Source organism: Tetrao urogallus, assembly GCF_951394365.1.
Source record: "Tetrao urogallus genome assembly, chromosome: 8".
In the NCBI taxonomy this organism is placed as follows: domain Eukaryota; kingdom Metazoa; phylum Chordata; class Aves; order Galliformes; family Phasianidae; genus Tetrao; species Tetrao urogallus.
Genome location: NC_136821.1, coordinates 3703961 through 3718960, shown reverse-complemented (window position 1 = coordinate 3718960; position 15000 = coordinate 3703961). Strand labels below are relative to the sequence as shown.

At 39.6% G+C, this 15000-nt stretch overlaps 1 protein-coding gene across 7 annotated transcripts in view; it reads right to left on the bottom strand.

Moving 5' to 3' along the window:
• The window catches only part of GTDC1 (glycosyltransferase like domain containing 1), a gene marked incomplete at both ends in the record, with an annotated part of 111482 nt that overhangs the window by 14359 nt on the left and 82123 nt on the right, over positions 1 to 15000 (bottom strand). For 6 of the 7 annotated variants that reach the window (XM_079539340.1, XM_079539341.1, XM_079539344.1 and 3 more), the window contains one exon: positions 1741 to 1850. The exons of the other annotated variant lie outside the window; for it this stretch is intronic. In XM_079539340.1, coding sequence (XP_079395466.1) covers positions 1741 to 1850 — 110 coding nt within the window. The remainder of the gene's footprint in view (positions 1 to 1740; positions 1851 to 15000) is intronic. 7 annotated transcript variants of the gene reach the window in all.

Genomic DNA, 15000 nt, shown 5'->3' with positions numbered 1-15000 from the left:
AAGAGTCAGGCACCAATGCCCTAAGTCTCACCTCTTGATCCCCCTACAACCTACAAACAAGCTTTAGCATCACTGAAAGGGATAGATTACTTTCTACTTGATACTCACCAAGCACTTCAGCGAGGTACTGAAAAATTGGGTTGTCAAATAAATGAATGATTACTGAATTCAGAAGTTGGTTTTTTTTTTTACTTAAATGTAAATATGACACCTTTAAAACTGAGGGAATTTGAACCTATAATTGGAGGGAACAAAAATGCTGTACCAACAATTTATTAAAAAAAAAAAAAAAAGTCTGTAAAAAATCTCTTAAATAGATTTTCAGCAAAGCATGTGCAACAGGTTTTATTGGTACTTGTTAGCAATGACCTGCATATGTCATTTGTATGAATATGGCCCTATCAAATGCATGGTGATGAGACACATTTCACCACGCTGCCCTTTATATAGACTCTATTTATATATGAGGATGAATGAATTGACAAGACAAGAGGTGCGGCATATAGATTTGATATACTAGCATAAATTTAGGATGATCTACATTATTCATAAGTACTGAAGCCACAAATGAGATATGTAACAACATCCAAAATGAGTGTCAATAGAATCTGTTCCCGCAGTGCACCATCGTATATTCCTATCTGTCACATATTCCTTAGAAATTTCTCCTTCTAAGAAATCTGGTGTGCTCAGTCTGGAAAGCAATGTTGCCTTGTGATCAGTGATAAGACCCGCTTGCAAAAACGGGCTTTCAGAAAACTATCTGAAAAGAAGTGGACAGAAAGCACAAAGAACTTCCTACTACCAAATTACGGCTTATTTGTGCAATCCAGCCTGGCCACAGGTGGGGACCAAAACATTATATGGATCCAATCCATTTTGCCAGTCTCACAAACAGCAAAATCAAAATTAAAAGAATTGAAAATTAACAGTCCAGGAGGTAACAGATAGTACAGAACTGACAAAAAGACAGATTTTTGCCCGGTCCCAAGTGCCATTCTACACACTGAAGCAGCAGAGGGATACAAGTCTTCAATTTGGAAAACACAGATGACCTAAAACACCCCATATTTCGGTTCACCTGTGGCTGATACACATTTTTAAAAGTTTTAATTTACTGCATGCACACCCATAGCGGGATCTGATCGTTCTGTTTATCACCACAAGCTCTCAGACACGAAGCAGTGCATACACAGGATAAACCCCATTTCTTTTGCAAACGGATAAAACTGTTTGCAGAGTCAGAAACCAAGGGAAGGATGGACTGTGCAAAAGAGTGGTAGAAAAATATTAACGATTAATGATCACTTTCACACAAGACACAAACCAGAAGCTCTCGGACAACTTCTTAACCTCATGTTTGAAAGGAAACTAAGTGCTTTCACCTGCTAAAATCTCAGTCTGGGTTTCAGATGAGTGACCCAGGCTGAAATATTTTATTTCTGATCTGAACCACCCAATCACTTCCATCTATCTGGATGCTACGATAAATACGGATGTGCTAATAAAACACAAGTTATAAATATGGTTTTGCACTGCTAAGGAGAACGAAAAATGCTTGCTGTCTCTAATCATTTTAATTGCGCAACCTATCAGTATTATTTAATATCCCAAGTAAAAACAATTAAAATAAGTTGTTTCCACTAACACAGCAAAATGCAGGAAAGATCCCCCCCCCCCGAATTATCTATTTCGTGGTAACTTTATGATAAAGATTTAAAAAACAGAAGTAAAAAGTACCTGGAACATCAGTGAAAGTCTCCCCAAGGACGGACACGTGAAAAGGTAGCTCCTGCTCCTTCAGTTTCAGCAGCACTTTAAAGAAAGTTTCAGGATCTTTGTCATGTTCCCTTGAAATAAACAGAACTTATCTCAGCATCACTTGTGTTTACTTCTGAAATTGTTTTCTGTTTACCAGAACAGTATTTATTTTCAGTTCTACTTCGAGTATAAATTCCCTCTTTGTTTATACAGCATGCTTGAATATTTTCCTCGACCCAGCACTCAGGAACAGAGCTGCTTCATGCGATGCTAGTATCTCTTCCCTGTCCTCAAACAATGCAACATCACACTAGAGAAAGGATAAGGCGGGAAAAAGCCAGGATCATTTCTAGTTTTTCCTTATGTATACAATCTTCTTTCCAGAATATGCTTATTCTTTATAGGAGATTGCATCCTTATCCTATAGTACATTTCACTTTTTTTTTTTTTTTTTCAGGAGTAACACGTTACTAAAATACTTTTGCTAAAAAAATAGGATCTCCCCAAACAGAATGTCATGAATCTGTGTACCGATGGAAAGCTCCTGATCCCTTTGGTGCTTCAGGTGAAAAAGAAAAGATAGAACTAATAGAAGGCAAAACCAAATTTGGTTAATAACAAAGTGGAAAAAAACAATTTGTTTGTCTACTGCCTTTACCAAGACAGTTAAATGGTTAAAAAGATAGCACAGATGATCTAAATCTCCAAAATTTGGTAGATTATATTAAAAACAAAATAAGATAGTTCCTCAAGCTAAGGTGAATATTACATACATCTCACATCTAATTATTCTGCTTTAAATTATTGTATTTTAGACAGATGTGCGCCATATGCCTTTAAGATATTTTGGTTTTATTTATTATTTAGAAAACTCCACTGTTTTCCTTCCTGTGCTAAGGGAAAACCTACAGCTCAGTGGCCCTGATGTCTTTCTTCACAGACTGATTTTCCAGAGTGAATCTGTAGGTTTGTCACACCGCTATATGAAAGATTAATAATTATATCGTTCAGGAAATCTGAAACCAAATGACATCTGCAGCTCTACATGTGTTAATTTCTCATTCAGTCAATATTTTTGGTTTAGGGAATTAAAACAAATTAATCTTATAATTAATATGACTTTCCTAGGCGGCAAAAATTGTCAGGAGCCGGGAAGTTCTCTGAATCAGATGCATTTTTTTCTAAAAGAAAGCCAGACAATAATTACTTTAAGAAGTTCTGCATCTCCCAGATTTGTTTTGTTCCAAATAATAAAGAGGAATGCAACAGCATAAGCTTCCTAATTTGTTTCACATCTGCAAACCAGGAGTCTTCACGGTGGTTCCAGTAACTGAAATGGATAAGAGAGAATTCGGACAGAGAATTTCTTTTAGCTGCAAAAACACAAGAGCTGCTTGAAATGAGAGATCCACCTGTTTCTGGCAGGTAAGTTATCAGTCCAAGCCTATTCCCTGTTCTCTGATTGCCTCAGTTTCCCTTTCGGGTAGGTGCTCATGATGTGCGTAAGCGATCCTGAGGAGCACTGAGGCCCGCAGCTTCCCATTCACCATGGGCCCCGACAGACAGAGCTCACATGGATCCTTCCAAGCTTTTCACAGCCGCGCTATCGGCTTCTCAGTCACAAAAAGTCCTTCCAGAAAAGGAAATGCTTTCCCTCTCCCTTTCCAGAAGAGACCAGGGGTCCCAGAGGCAGCCAAAAGTGGAGGATGCTGTTGGAGCCACATTGTCAAGGAGCTGGCAGGAGAACGTGAAGCCTCGCAGCTCGGAGAAGCCACATAAGCTGCACATATTTAGGAAAACTGATAGGAATTGGAAGTTGCAGCTTTGTTTAATAGGTGGGGAGGAACAGAAGGAAAATTTGGCACCCAGAAGGAATGCTGAAAGAGGAAATGTTTCCTCTGCACTGGAGGCTTTCTTCAGGGTTTTCTGATGTAGGTGATCCTCCTTCCTCATCTCCTCTGAAATATCTGGCTTTTATAAAATACTCGGAGGTTTCAGTGACCCATTTTGTGAACTTTGCCATCTTTTTCTCCCCAGCAGCTCATACCATCCCTTCCTGTGACTTTTCCAAAGTGCAGCCGTTTCATTTTCACTCATTTCTGTTACAAACTAAAGCAAGCTTTTGGCATGTGCACCTACAGGTGGCAATGCCTTCTTACACCTGTACGTTAGCATAGATCCTGGTAGAAAGGACTAACTAACACAAGACCACCTCTTTACCACACCAAAGAGCGCTACGTTTCTTGGCTGACATGGAGAAAGCCATATACAATCCAGTCTGCCTTACTCAGCAACAACTGCTAAACACACCAGATTGTCATAGCAGTGATCGTGGAAAAAGATGAACACAATATGGAATGTCTGTTCTGTAAAGATCTGCTCAAAATGACGTGCACTTTTGGCTGCATCTGTTGCATTTTGGAGCTTTATTAAACAGTATTAATTATATATTCTCCATTTCCTTAGGAAGGACTGCAAAATATTATAGAAGCCTGATAAAAAAAATTTTCTTTCGAGATATTACCTTTTGGGGAAAATTAACCTAATTTGATTCCAGGGTCTGGCTTAGCTATTTAGTTTAGGTATTTGCAATGCTCTTGGATTTTTACTAGAAATGGTCTGCATCTGGTAAAGGAAAAGTAAGAACTGGGCATGGTATGAATGCAGTCTAAATTTCATCCTAAGAACATGAAAGCACCAGAATGGCCAAACTCCAGCTGCAAACTTCCACAAAGTGGACACAGGCACCATCTGCTTCCTGCTCATACCTATATTTGCATTTGAGTACAATGCTCTTGGAGCTGCTCAGTCTCCAGGTTTAAATACTGCACACTAACTTTTTTTTTTTAACCCAGAATTACTCAAAGCTTTTTAATTTTTCTGTCCCAAACACGTTTGAAGTGTAGCGGTCAGGGAGTGGGATCAGAGTTCATCCTGATTTATGGTAACTTCCCCTTGTAAACCAAAAAAACTTTCAGGACTGTCCCCAGGTGAGCAATGGGAGGGCTGTAGCATTACTCCCCATCACTATCAAGCCTCTCTTATCTCCACCTTAGATTTTCTGTTTAGAACATGGGTGTGATAGTATTACTTTTTCACTACAGAAGGACACTGTCAGGATTAATTGATGACTTGACATCCCTCTTTTCAGTCTAAAATGATTTAAAACCACAGCCTCTTTGCGCTGCAGCGATGCACCTCTGTGCAATCAGTGGTGAAAGTCTTCAAAACACTCTTCTGCTTTTCAGGAAACCCCAGAGCTTTGCCCTTTGCTGGACCTGGAAGGAGATTGCATACAAGACAGCTGAACCTGAGTTAATCCTTGCTGCTGCAGGACACCTACACCCTGACCAGTGATGGAAAATACATGGGGACGATAAAGAAATAAAAGGAATAGCAGAATTTTATGCACTATTCTGTGCATATTCGTCTCTTGAATTTAAGTGAAATTTAGTATGAGACCCAGGTGGTTTTCTGTGATTCGAGCTTCCATTTTTAAGTATACATAAACTTAAACTTGGTGACAATCCCAGCTATTTAGAATTTGGAGAAAGACACATACAGCAATGCAATTGGAAAGCAAAGAGTTGGGCAAGAGAGACAGAACTTGCTCTAAGCCACAAAATGAATGCAATGTATTAAAAAGAAATCCAGTTTAAAATCTGTGTAAGTAAGTCAGTAATATGAAAGTGCTGAGCCAGGGAGAAATTCTAAATATTTCAGATAATGCTGCATGAAAGTTTGCAACGATTCTGGTCCTGTCATCTCCCAAGGTGGGCCACAGTCTGAAAGGGTTACAAATGAGCTCAGCTAAATGCAATATTAAAAAGCTTGATCTTAATCTTCTTAAGACATTTAGCATGGCCGATTTGCAGTATTTCAGTGGTAGAGAATTCAAAATGGTGAAGGGCACACAGTAATATTTCACTTCAGACAGTGCTTGAAAGCCAAGCAATTCAAAACATTTCTTACACAACAGTAAGTAGAACACACTGAGAGCCCGGAGAGGAACAGCAGCATTAGTTCCAAGGCACAGAGGAGCAACCTATGGTAAGCATCAGGTAAGGAACCCACCTTCCAACCTGTGTGCATCTCCTGTTGCCTGCTAACTTCATAAAATCTCTTGAATGTCAGACAGGCAAAGGTGAGAAGTGGCATTACTAAAACAAGTAAAAAATCTTCAGAAGTAAAAGTAGCATTTTAGCACTTTTCTAAAATATACAGCAAGAGGTGAAACACATTCCTGGCTATATGCAGTTATTGACAGAAAATGGCTCACAGAAGAGGCTGCTAAAGAATTCTTCATTATTTATGAGGTTGGGCAGCATTTCTGGAGACAGAGAAAAGAAATAGGAAAAGGGAGAAGGTTGGGAAGAAAGGAAAGAATACAGAAGAGTCAGGCTCTGATGGAAATAGAAGCTGCCGAGAGCATTTCAGAACACTATCAGTGGCAGAGAAAAGGTCAGAAAAATATCAGTAAAGATATAAATTAGGAAGCAAAAATAAAACTGCACATTAATTAAAGAAGAAGAATGGAACAGAAGGAATAAAAAGAGGAAAGACATTCAGCAATGTTAGAAGAGAAGCATGGTGCAAAGAGGATAGAGAACAAAAGAATCAAGGACGAGGAGGTAGAAAACCCATGCAACCCATTGAAAAACTTCAAATTTCTGAGACAATGAAGGAGAAGAACAACAGGGGCTGCTGAGAGCAGGGGGGGCAGCAAGGCAAGACCCACACATTTACTGCAAGCAGAGCCAGAAGCTGGAAGGTGCCCTTATCCCAGTCATGTTCTTTCTTGGGGTGATAAAAGCAGGAACTTGAGGTTCTCTACCTGTTTGGCTGACACACTGCAGACCTGGGGAAGGCGATGGAGGATGCCATGGGCTGATAGGAGGACTCGTATGACAACAGCCTCCTGCTGACCCTCTATCTCACTCTCAAGAAAAAAAGGGCAGCACATGAAGAATTGGGGCAGCCCTGAAATGCACACTCTGAACTAGAAATGGGGCTTCACGCCAAAACTGACCTAGAGAAAAATGATCAGTGATTTAAGACTGAACTGCACTATTTACTAGAATGCGCCTTGATATTTTGCATTACATTTTGAGGTCAGTAAAATTTGAATCTAGGCTAATTATAATCCAATAATGTTAGAAAGCAACAGTGTAGTTACAAGGAAAGAAGCATGGCCTTCAGAACAGAGAATTACAGAGTTCTGGTCTTTTCCTGACACTGATTTCCCATGAGAGCGCTCTGCCCAGGTTTCCTCATCTGTACGATGCAGCTTTACAGGAGCTTTCATCTCCAGAAGTGTGCTGAGGGTCAGAGTCAGTAAATACTTCTGGAAAACAATATTCTTCCTAAAGTGAGAGGACTTGTATTGCAAGCCTATTCAGCATAGTGATGAAATACATTTAAATAATTATTTTCATGGTGAGCAGAAGATTTTCCTCAATCAAATGATTCCAGTTATACATTTTCTATGTTGACGTTAAAAAAAAGGAGCAAAAAAAAAATTAAGAAATTTTCATAGCAAATTTCTGGTAACAATGCTCCCGATAACTGCAAAAGAGGAAATATTACTGTCCAGGAAAGAGCTGTTAGGAAAGAAACAGGGGAAAAAGAAATAACTATGGGAATGCAAACATGAAGGAAAAGTTAATTGCTTTCCATTTATTCAATTTATCACAGTATTTTTTCCCATCTTTTTACATCTCCAATGTGAGGCAGAGGTACAGTGTAAATATGTAGTTAGGTCCAATGAGTTTTCTTCTTCAGCTGATATGCTTACAAAATGTCTCTGCTGTAATTGTGCCTCTAAACATTGTCTGGCATCATCAGCATCAAAAGTTACCGCAACATCTAATACCCCCTCAGTTAACAGAAAATGGAGTCAGCTAGAAGAAAATGCTTTTGTGTAAGCATAAATGTTAAAAAAAAAAAAAAAAAAAAAAAAAAAGATGCTGAAGAATAAATTCCAGGCAGCAATTTGGAGGTCCTGCAAGTAAAAAAGTCCCTGATGCTCACCTGTGCTTGCAAAACACCTGTGCACGTCAAGGGATTCAGTGCTGGCAGGGCACAGGCACAAAGCAGCTGAACACTACTGGCAAACACCATGTTTTATTTTCAACTGTAGCCCATGACTTATTTACAGTGAGGAGTGTGTATTTTACCTTCTGTTTTTTTTTTTTTTTTTCTTTTAAATTGCTGGTCTGAGAAAAATGGGTGGCATTTTGCTTTACGCTGGAAAAGCATTTTCTCCTATCTTGCATTATCTCGAGGAGATTCATAAAAAAAGAACCTTGGGAGTTTATTGTTTAGATTCTTCTTCTTCTCCCCTCACAATTCATGAAGAGAAATCTCAAAATAAAATATTACGCATTCTCCACCCAAAGAAACCTCAGGATCACCATCAGTCATTGAGCCTCCTGCTTATTTCCTAAAGAGAGATTAACCTTTGGAGACAAAGACCGCTCTTTGGTCTCAGTTCCATTGGTGTAAAAATCAATGCACTTTTATTCAGATGCCTTTCTTTCAGTTCTTTTACTCCAAATTAGTTAACCTAGCTTTTCACAAGTGCAGGATTTAGATGAAAACCATTTCTGTTGCATTTGCCATGGAATCCACTAACTGCTATGGACTACCTCAACTAGTTTATTTAAAAAAAATAGAAATGAACTTCCTTTTGTGTTCCAAAGGTAATATGACAAATGGTTCCCTGTTGTTGGGACTCACAGTAAGCAAGATAAAGAATGTGAGTGATGCTGACAGCCCTGATAATCATACCTAGTATACACCATTTTAATTCCACATACTATACAAATCATGCCTTGGTAATAATAGATGGCTACGAATATGATAGTAAGTGGCTAAGAATTTTCTCAGGTGGTTCATTGGAAGAACAGAAGAATCTAACATAAGTCACTATGTGAAAAATACTCTCTTACACATTTGCCTGATATTGGAAAATCCACCATACTGAACCCTGGGGAACAACACTGTCCATTCCTCTCTAATGTTCAAAGTGAACTCATATCACCAAACTACGACTTACTGAATAATCTCCCAAAAGCTCTGTCTGGGTCAAAACCGAGTCCTGGTCACTAATGACTACTATGAGGGGAGTGAGAACACTTACCGAAGATAACTCTTGCTTCTTGGATTTGTGAAGCTGCCCTCTGCAAGGATGGAGCTCCTAAGAAGGAACTCTTTTGGCAAGAAGACCAAGGTTTGAAACTCATTAGTGAAAGAGATTAACACAACTACACATCTCACAGCTTTCAGAACAAGGAATGAACTCATTTCGTCGAGTCAAGATTTCACACAACTGCAAGCAAGAAAAAGCAGAGATTAGAGAAGACAAAGGGAGAAAGATGAAAAGGAGAAGAGGAAAGTGGGGAGGAAAAGAAGAGAGTGAGAGAAGAAAATTACATATTGCAGTGCAGTAAGAAGAAATTAATTACAAGGAGCTTTGAGGGAAGAAGCAGAATAAACATAACCCCCCATTACTGGTGAAAGTAAAGAAGAATATTAGATCATTGGCTGACGAACAACTTGATTTTTGTCTCTCAGAAGGTGTTTGCATGCTTTGGTGATGGGTGCTGCATATTACAAAGGGAGCTGGTGGCTCTGTCTGCTAAGTTCGCCCAGGACTTATCACAAAACCTCTTCTGTCCTTGTTTATGATGTTTCCCAGGACTGAAGCTATCTTGGACTATGATCTTCCAGAAAAAATGCTGCCAAAAATTTTCCAGAACAGCCAAAGAACAAGATTTAAAAGTCCCACTACCTAATGCAACTGCAGCGCATATCTTGCATACATTACATTTCAAAGAAGCCTCTGTTCTATGCATTCAAGCCTCGTTTTCTCTTTGAGCAAGAACTGAATATATGAATGGGTTTGATTTTATGTCAAAGAATTGCTTTTTATTGCCCTTGTGAAGATCTTCCTAAAAATATCCACATTTTGGACACATCTCAGATCAGTCAGGCTGCTGAAACCCAGGCCGAATCTAACATCTGAACTGAAAACACAGAGCTTGTCTTCACTATCACGGATTCCTCTCCTGGACTCAGAATAACATCATCGGACTTCTCAGAATAAAGAATTAGTTTGTATGCATTAAGAATACAAAATCACAAGAAAAAGAGGAAGATTTCCTAAGAAAAAGACAATGGTAGAAGATAGGGGACGAAGAGGCAGAAAGTGCTAATGGTAAAGTGCGCTCTTCTAGTTTGACTTAAAACTCTCAGAAGTGAACCACAAAAAGCAAAAGGAATGAATAAGATCCAATCAATTTGACCAGCTCTACAAAAATAGCACAGCTGAGTAAAGATAGAAAGGGTGGGAGACAAAATGATGTAAGACCAGGTCTGATCCTATAAGGAAGAAGGTAACAAACTGATTAAGAAAATTAATGGGAGAGATTAAGAGGGCAACGCAGTAAGGTTGGACAATGAGACTTATGAGCAAGCAGGAATCAAATAGCACAGTACCATGTGAAGGTAGGGAGAGTGATGGCAACTTCTAGACAAGAGAAATGGTGAGAAACTGTGGGAGAGGAAAATGAGATTTGCTGCAAATGGGAATAGAAAGGAGGACATGCCTGTGGAATTGAGCCTGGAAAAGAGAAAAGGAAGATGTCTGAAAGAGAAAGGTCAAGATGACTTTGGGAGAAAGGGACAGAAAGATGACTTTGATGGCAACAGGTGGAAGAGTGTAAGCCCTCTTCCTTCACAGCCATTAAAGGACTCCTTCATCCCACCAGTACACATGCGTTCCTGCTAAAAGAACTGGGTTTTGCAGTTGCTCAGAGGAGAAAGACATCATAAGAGGGCAGAGACAAGCTTACTGGAGCTTTTGTGTCAAACCTAGGTACACTGATCCCAGACATTTAAGTTCTCAATTTTTCCAGTCCTATGCTTAAGTCAAGATCATCTTTTCAGTCATGGCTGAAACACTTGTCACGAGAGCCTTCAGAGGACAGCACTGAAGTGGCTGCACTATGAGCAGCTGGGTAGGACAGAGGAAACAAAGAAGGAAGGTTTCTAGATATGACATTTGAAGTAGAATCCTGATGCTGTTTGCCTTCTACTTTAAAATGCAAAAGCATCCCCTGTAGCAGAAGAGCACTCACAGGGCTCGACTTTCGCTTCTGGGGCAGATAACACTGCTTTTACAATTGCTTACTGCTCTCACTATGTGCACCCCAGGTAGGATGTGCTTTAACCTCAACTTTATGGGAGTGGAAAAAGGGTTGACACCAAATTTCTCCACACGTAATAAGGAGCAAAACAGGGCTGCAGAGCTTGAACAGCGAAAAGAAAGCACAGTGCTTAGTAGAAGTGAAAGAACTGAATGCATTTGGGGGAGCAGTGAGTAAAAAAGAAACTTTTATTTTAATACGATTCTTTTTCAGCCTATTAAGTTCTTCAATATCAGAACGAAGTCTGCTAAAAGTTAGTAAATAAAGGCTTTCTGGAGAGCTTTATTAAATCACTTATGACTTATCAAGTTAAAACTCCCACTCAGATATCTTAATAAAACTTTCAGAGAATATATTTAATTTTACTGGAAACCAGAAACCGATTGCTAACCACAGGAGTTACTGTGTGCTACATCACTGAACAGCTTTCCGTAAATAGAATATTTACCAACAACTTGGATTCAGTTCTCTAAAGTTTCGGTTTCTGAAGGTCAAATAACTATGTAACTGCTTAATAAAGAAGCAAAGAAGTACCTCTAAATATCTCCAAGCTCTGATGGGCTTATACGCTGCTCCTTAGGTGAGGTATTAGCAAAGCTTATTTATTTTCATTTCCAAGGCTTTTATTTGCTCACTCCCTTGTGGTAAAGCTGATTTCCATGATGATTCCCTTCTTAATTTTAATACCCTTTTTACTCATCATATAGACATAAGAATTTTCCATAAAATAATGAAACCCTTCCAAAGGAAATGAAGACAACTAGGAAAGTAAACTACAGCTTACTTTTTTTTTTTCCTCCCAATTAATTGATCCACTGTCATATGCATATATGAAAGATTTTTTTTAATGAAAGGAAAATAAGGTTAATTAACATAAAACCCCTCACTCCTTGAGATGTTGAATTTTGAATTTTATCCATGCTGCCTTAAGTGCCTTGATTTCCCAGTAATGACCTAGTTCTCCTAATGAGTAACATTAACCCCTGGCTGTAGCTGTCCAGGACTTAATTGTCAACTGGAGCTGAAATAGGAGAGTATGCCGATCAGCAGGTATGTGGTATATTAACTCATGTCATTTCAGACCCTAATAAATAAATCTGTTGCTAAGGCAACAGGAACATCACTTTTTTTCTTTTTTTTTTCCCCCTTTTTTAAAGGAAACTGCCTTTCACACCGAGCTTTTTAAAAAGGAAATTAACTACATGTAACCATAATTAGAAGAAACATCGTTTCTCATCTGAGAAACATATCTACATTAATGAAAAAAGGCATTCAAAAAGAGGACTGCTTTCTACTGTGACCGGAGTAACTGAAATGATTTCCCTCAAGTGAAGGAATGCAATTTGAAGCACACATCTGAGTGAAAACAGATCACAAAATATTTTAGCTTTTTGTATTTCTGAGATAGTTCTCCTCTGCTTTATTACACTGCTGATACCAAATGAGCAAAATGCTTCAGCTACTAATCAGCAGCCTGGGCAATTGAAACCAGATGAGAAAAAATACCACTCAAAATCTAACACCTTCACTACCGTCTGTGTATCTTCCAATATGATTGGCAGAAACACAATCTTCTGCAAGGATAAAAAACGCTCCACCACCAACTCATCAGACTTATCGGCTAATGAAAATTTAAGTACCTGATTTAAACACAGATGCCACTGCTCCTCTCTGTCCCACGGCCACAGCTACCTGAAACTTGAACGGGAAAAGCAAGAGGAGACTGGCGCAGTCATCAGAGCTGGGCAAGAACACATCACAAAAGGCACATGTGATTTGGGTATTTGCTTTCTGCCTCAGTTTCTCCACCTGCAAGATCAGACTCTGAACATTGTGGTTTCAGAATACTAGATCTGAAGTGTTACAAAAAGGCAAACTCCATGTATGTGCAAGTAGTAAAGCTGCAAGTGATGCTCACTACAGGAGCCGGATTTTCACAATTGAGACATCTCTATGATATGGTGAAAATTTCTGCAACCTCTCAGAAACAAGGATTAAGGAATAGTGCATCTTCCATTGAAACGATTCAATATCCCAAATTCCTGGCTGCTGGAAGAAGTTTCAAGATTAGATTTCACCAACGAATGAATGATGAAATAAGACAGATGCTTCCAAACTCCCCTTCCAGTTTGCATTTAAATCTGAATTTCACAGAGTATTCCATCAACTTTCTAGTTCACTCTTCAAAATAAACTAATATCTCCTCTCAAACATAACTCTGGATTGCATGAAAAAGAAGTCAGACTCTTATTTTTGCCTTAGATGTTCAAGAAGTCAAGGTGTCAGCTTCTACTTAATCAGACAAACCTACACACACATTCATGGCAATTGGCCATTTGTCATCTGTACGGCACTTTTGGTGAACACTTTTCTTTGGGAGTATTGGATAACTTTCCTTACATGCTTCTAAAAAGTATCCATTTTAAAACTGTTACTGTACGTCCTGTGGGCTTTTTATCATATCTGGTACCTTTCAGTTCAGGCTGTATAAACACTTGCATTTTAAGCCTTTGCTTTCAGTCTGTCTTATCTACCCCACACTTTCACCTTTTAGGATTACATTTGCCAGAATCGGTTGCTTTTCAGAGATGAAGTTTTCCTGTAGCCACTCAATCCCCACTTAGCACAAAGCCAGAGCCCAGTTCTCTGCTATTTCCCCATACAAGGTGGCAGAGAAGCACGAACCTGCTGAGATTTCCCTGAAATGGAGGATTTTATGGGTGACGCAAGCAGGATACTTTTGAAAACGATCGACCTCTGTCTTCCTTACGTGATGCTGCATGTGTAGCCATCTGGAAAGGAAAAGCAACCAACCCCTACAGTTCTGTGATTCTGCTGGGGATGCCCATTGAGGCTAATAACAGCTTTGAGTACTCAAAGGCGATTTCGAGGTGGAGCACTTTCATCTTCTGCTGCCTTTCTACACCTGAATTCCTGGTGGGATAAATTTATTCTGCAGTGTGAGCAAAATATGACTTGGGTATAGATTCACTGTGTATTAAAGAAACTGCGTTCTCGAGAGTCTGTGTATTAAACACTTCTGAATTCTGAATTCCCTTTAAAGTTGAACAAATGAACTACACAAATTCTGTATGGCACTGCTGAGACGGAAAGTCACGAGGTGCTACAATTAAAAATATGCCCTCATAGGCTCCTCTTCTTTGCAGTTTGCAGGGGGCTTGTGCTCAGCTCGCTGATTCATCACTGTCACCTCCCAGAAGAAAGTAAGCTGGCTGTACTATCAGAGACACATTTCTGAGCAAAGGTCCTTGGGGTGGGCAGCCATGTGGCAGTGCAGTGATGGGCACACGGTGCACACAAAACAAGCTTTTCTCCACAGACTCCTTTCTTAAGCTCTTTGAGTTCAGTGATGCTCTACATTCAAACCAGGCAGTGGGGCAGGGTGCTATCTCTGCGCACACCGTTTTCCCTTAGACCAGAAATCTGCAGATAAATTTCCGCAATCTGGGTTTTTTTTCTCTTCTGCATTTCCTCATCGTGACTTCCACTGCAGTTCCTCATGCTCCTGTATCTCCTTCCCCACGCTCTTGTCACACACAGTTACGTACAACGTGAGATAATGGGTTTATCTGATTTTTCACGAGAATTGATAAGGGCTATTTGTTTGCGCGTGTGTGTAAATTCTCGCCGATTCCACGTGTGATCTTTTATCGCACCCATGCAATTAGGGGAAGAAGAATTGATTTCTGACAACTTTCCGTTATCGAGATGATACAGCACAGGCAGGGAAGAAAGAAAGAACACGAGGCCCTTGAATTAAAAGAAACACTGCAGGTCTTCTCCATGAAAGAAAGGAGTAAAGAGCCCAGAATTTTACAGTAATACATTCAGCATGTGGCATCTGCACGATGTGGGCTATGGTTTGGGGTGCAGTGGGTTTGCAACTTTGCACATTCACTGCCACACTCAAACTCAATATGAGAGGAGGAACAAGCTGGCGTAGCCTCAGTTACAGCAAAAGCTTTGGCAGGTGCCCCTGGCCTTGCTGGCGGGCAGCAAGAGGGAATAA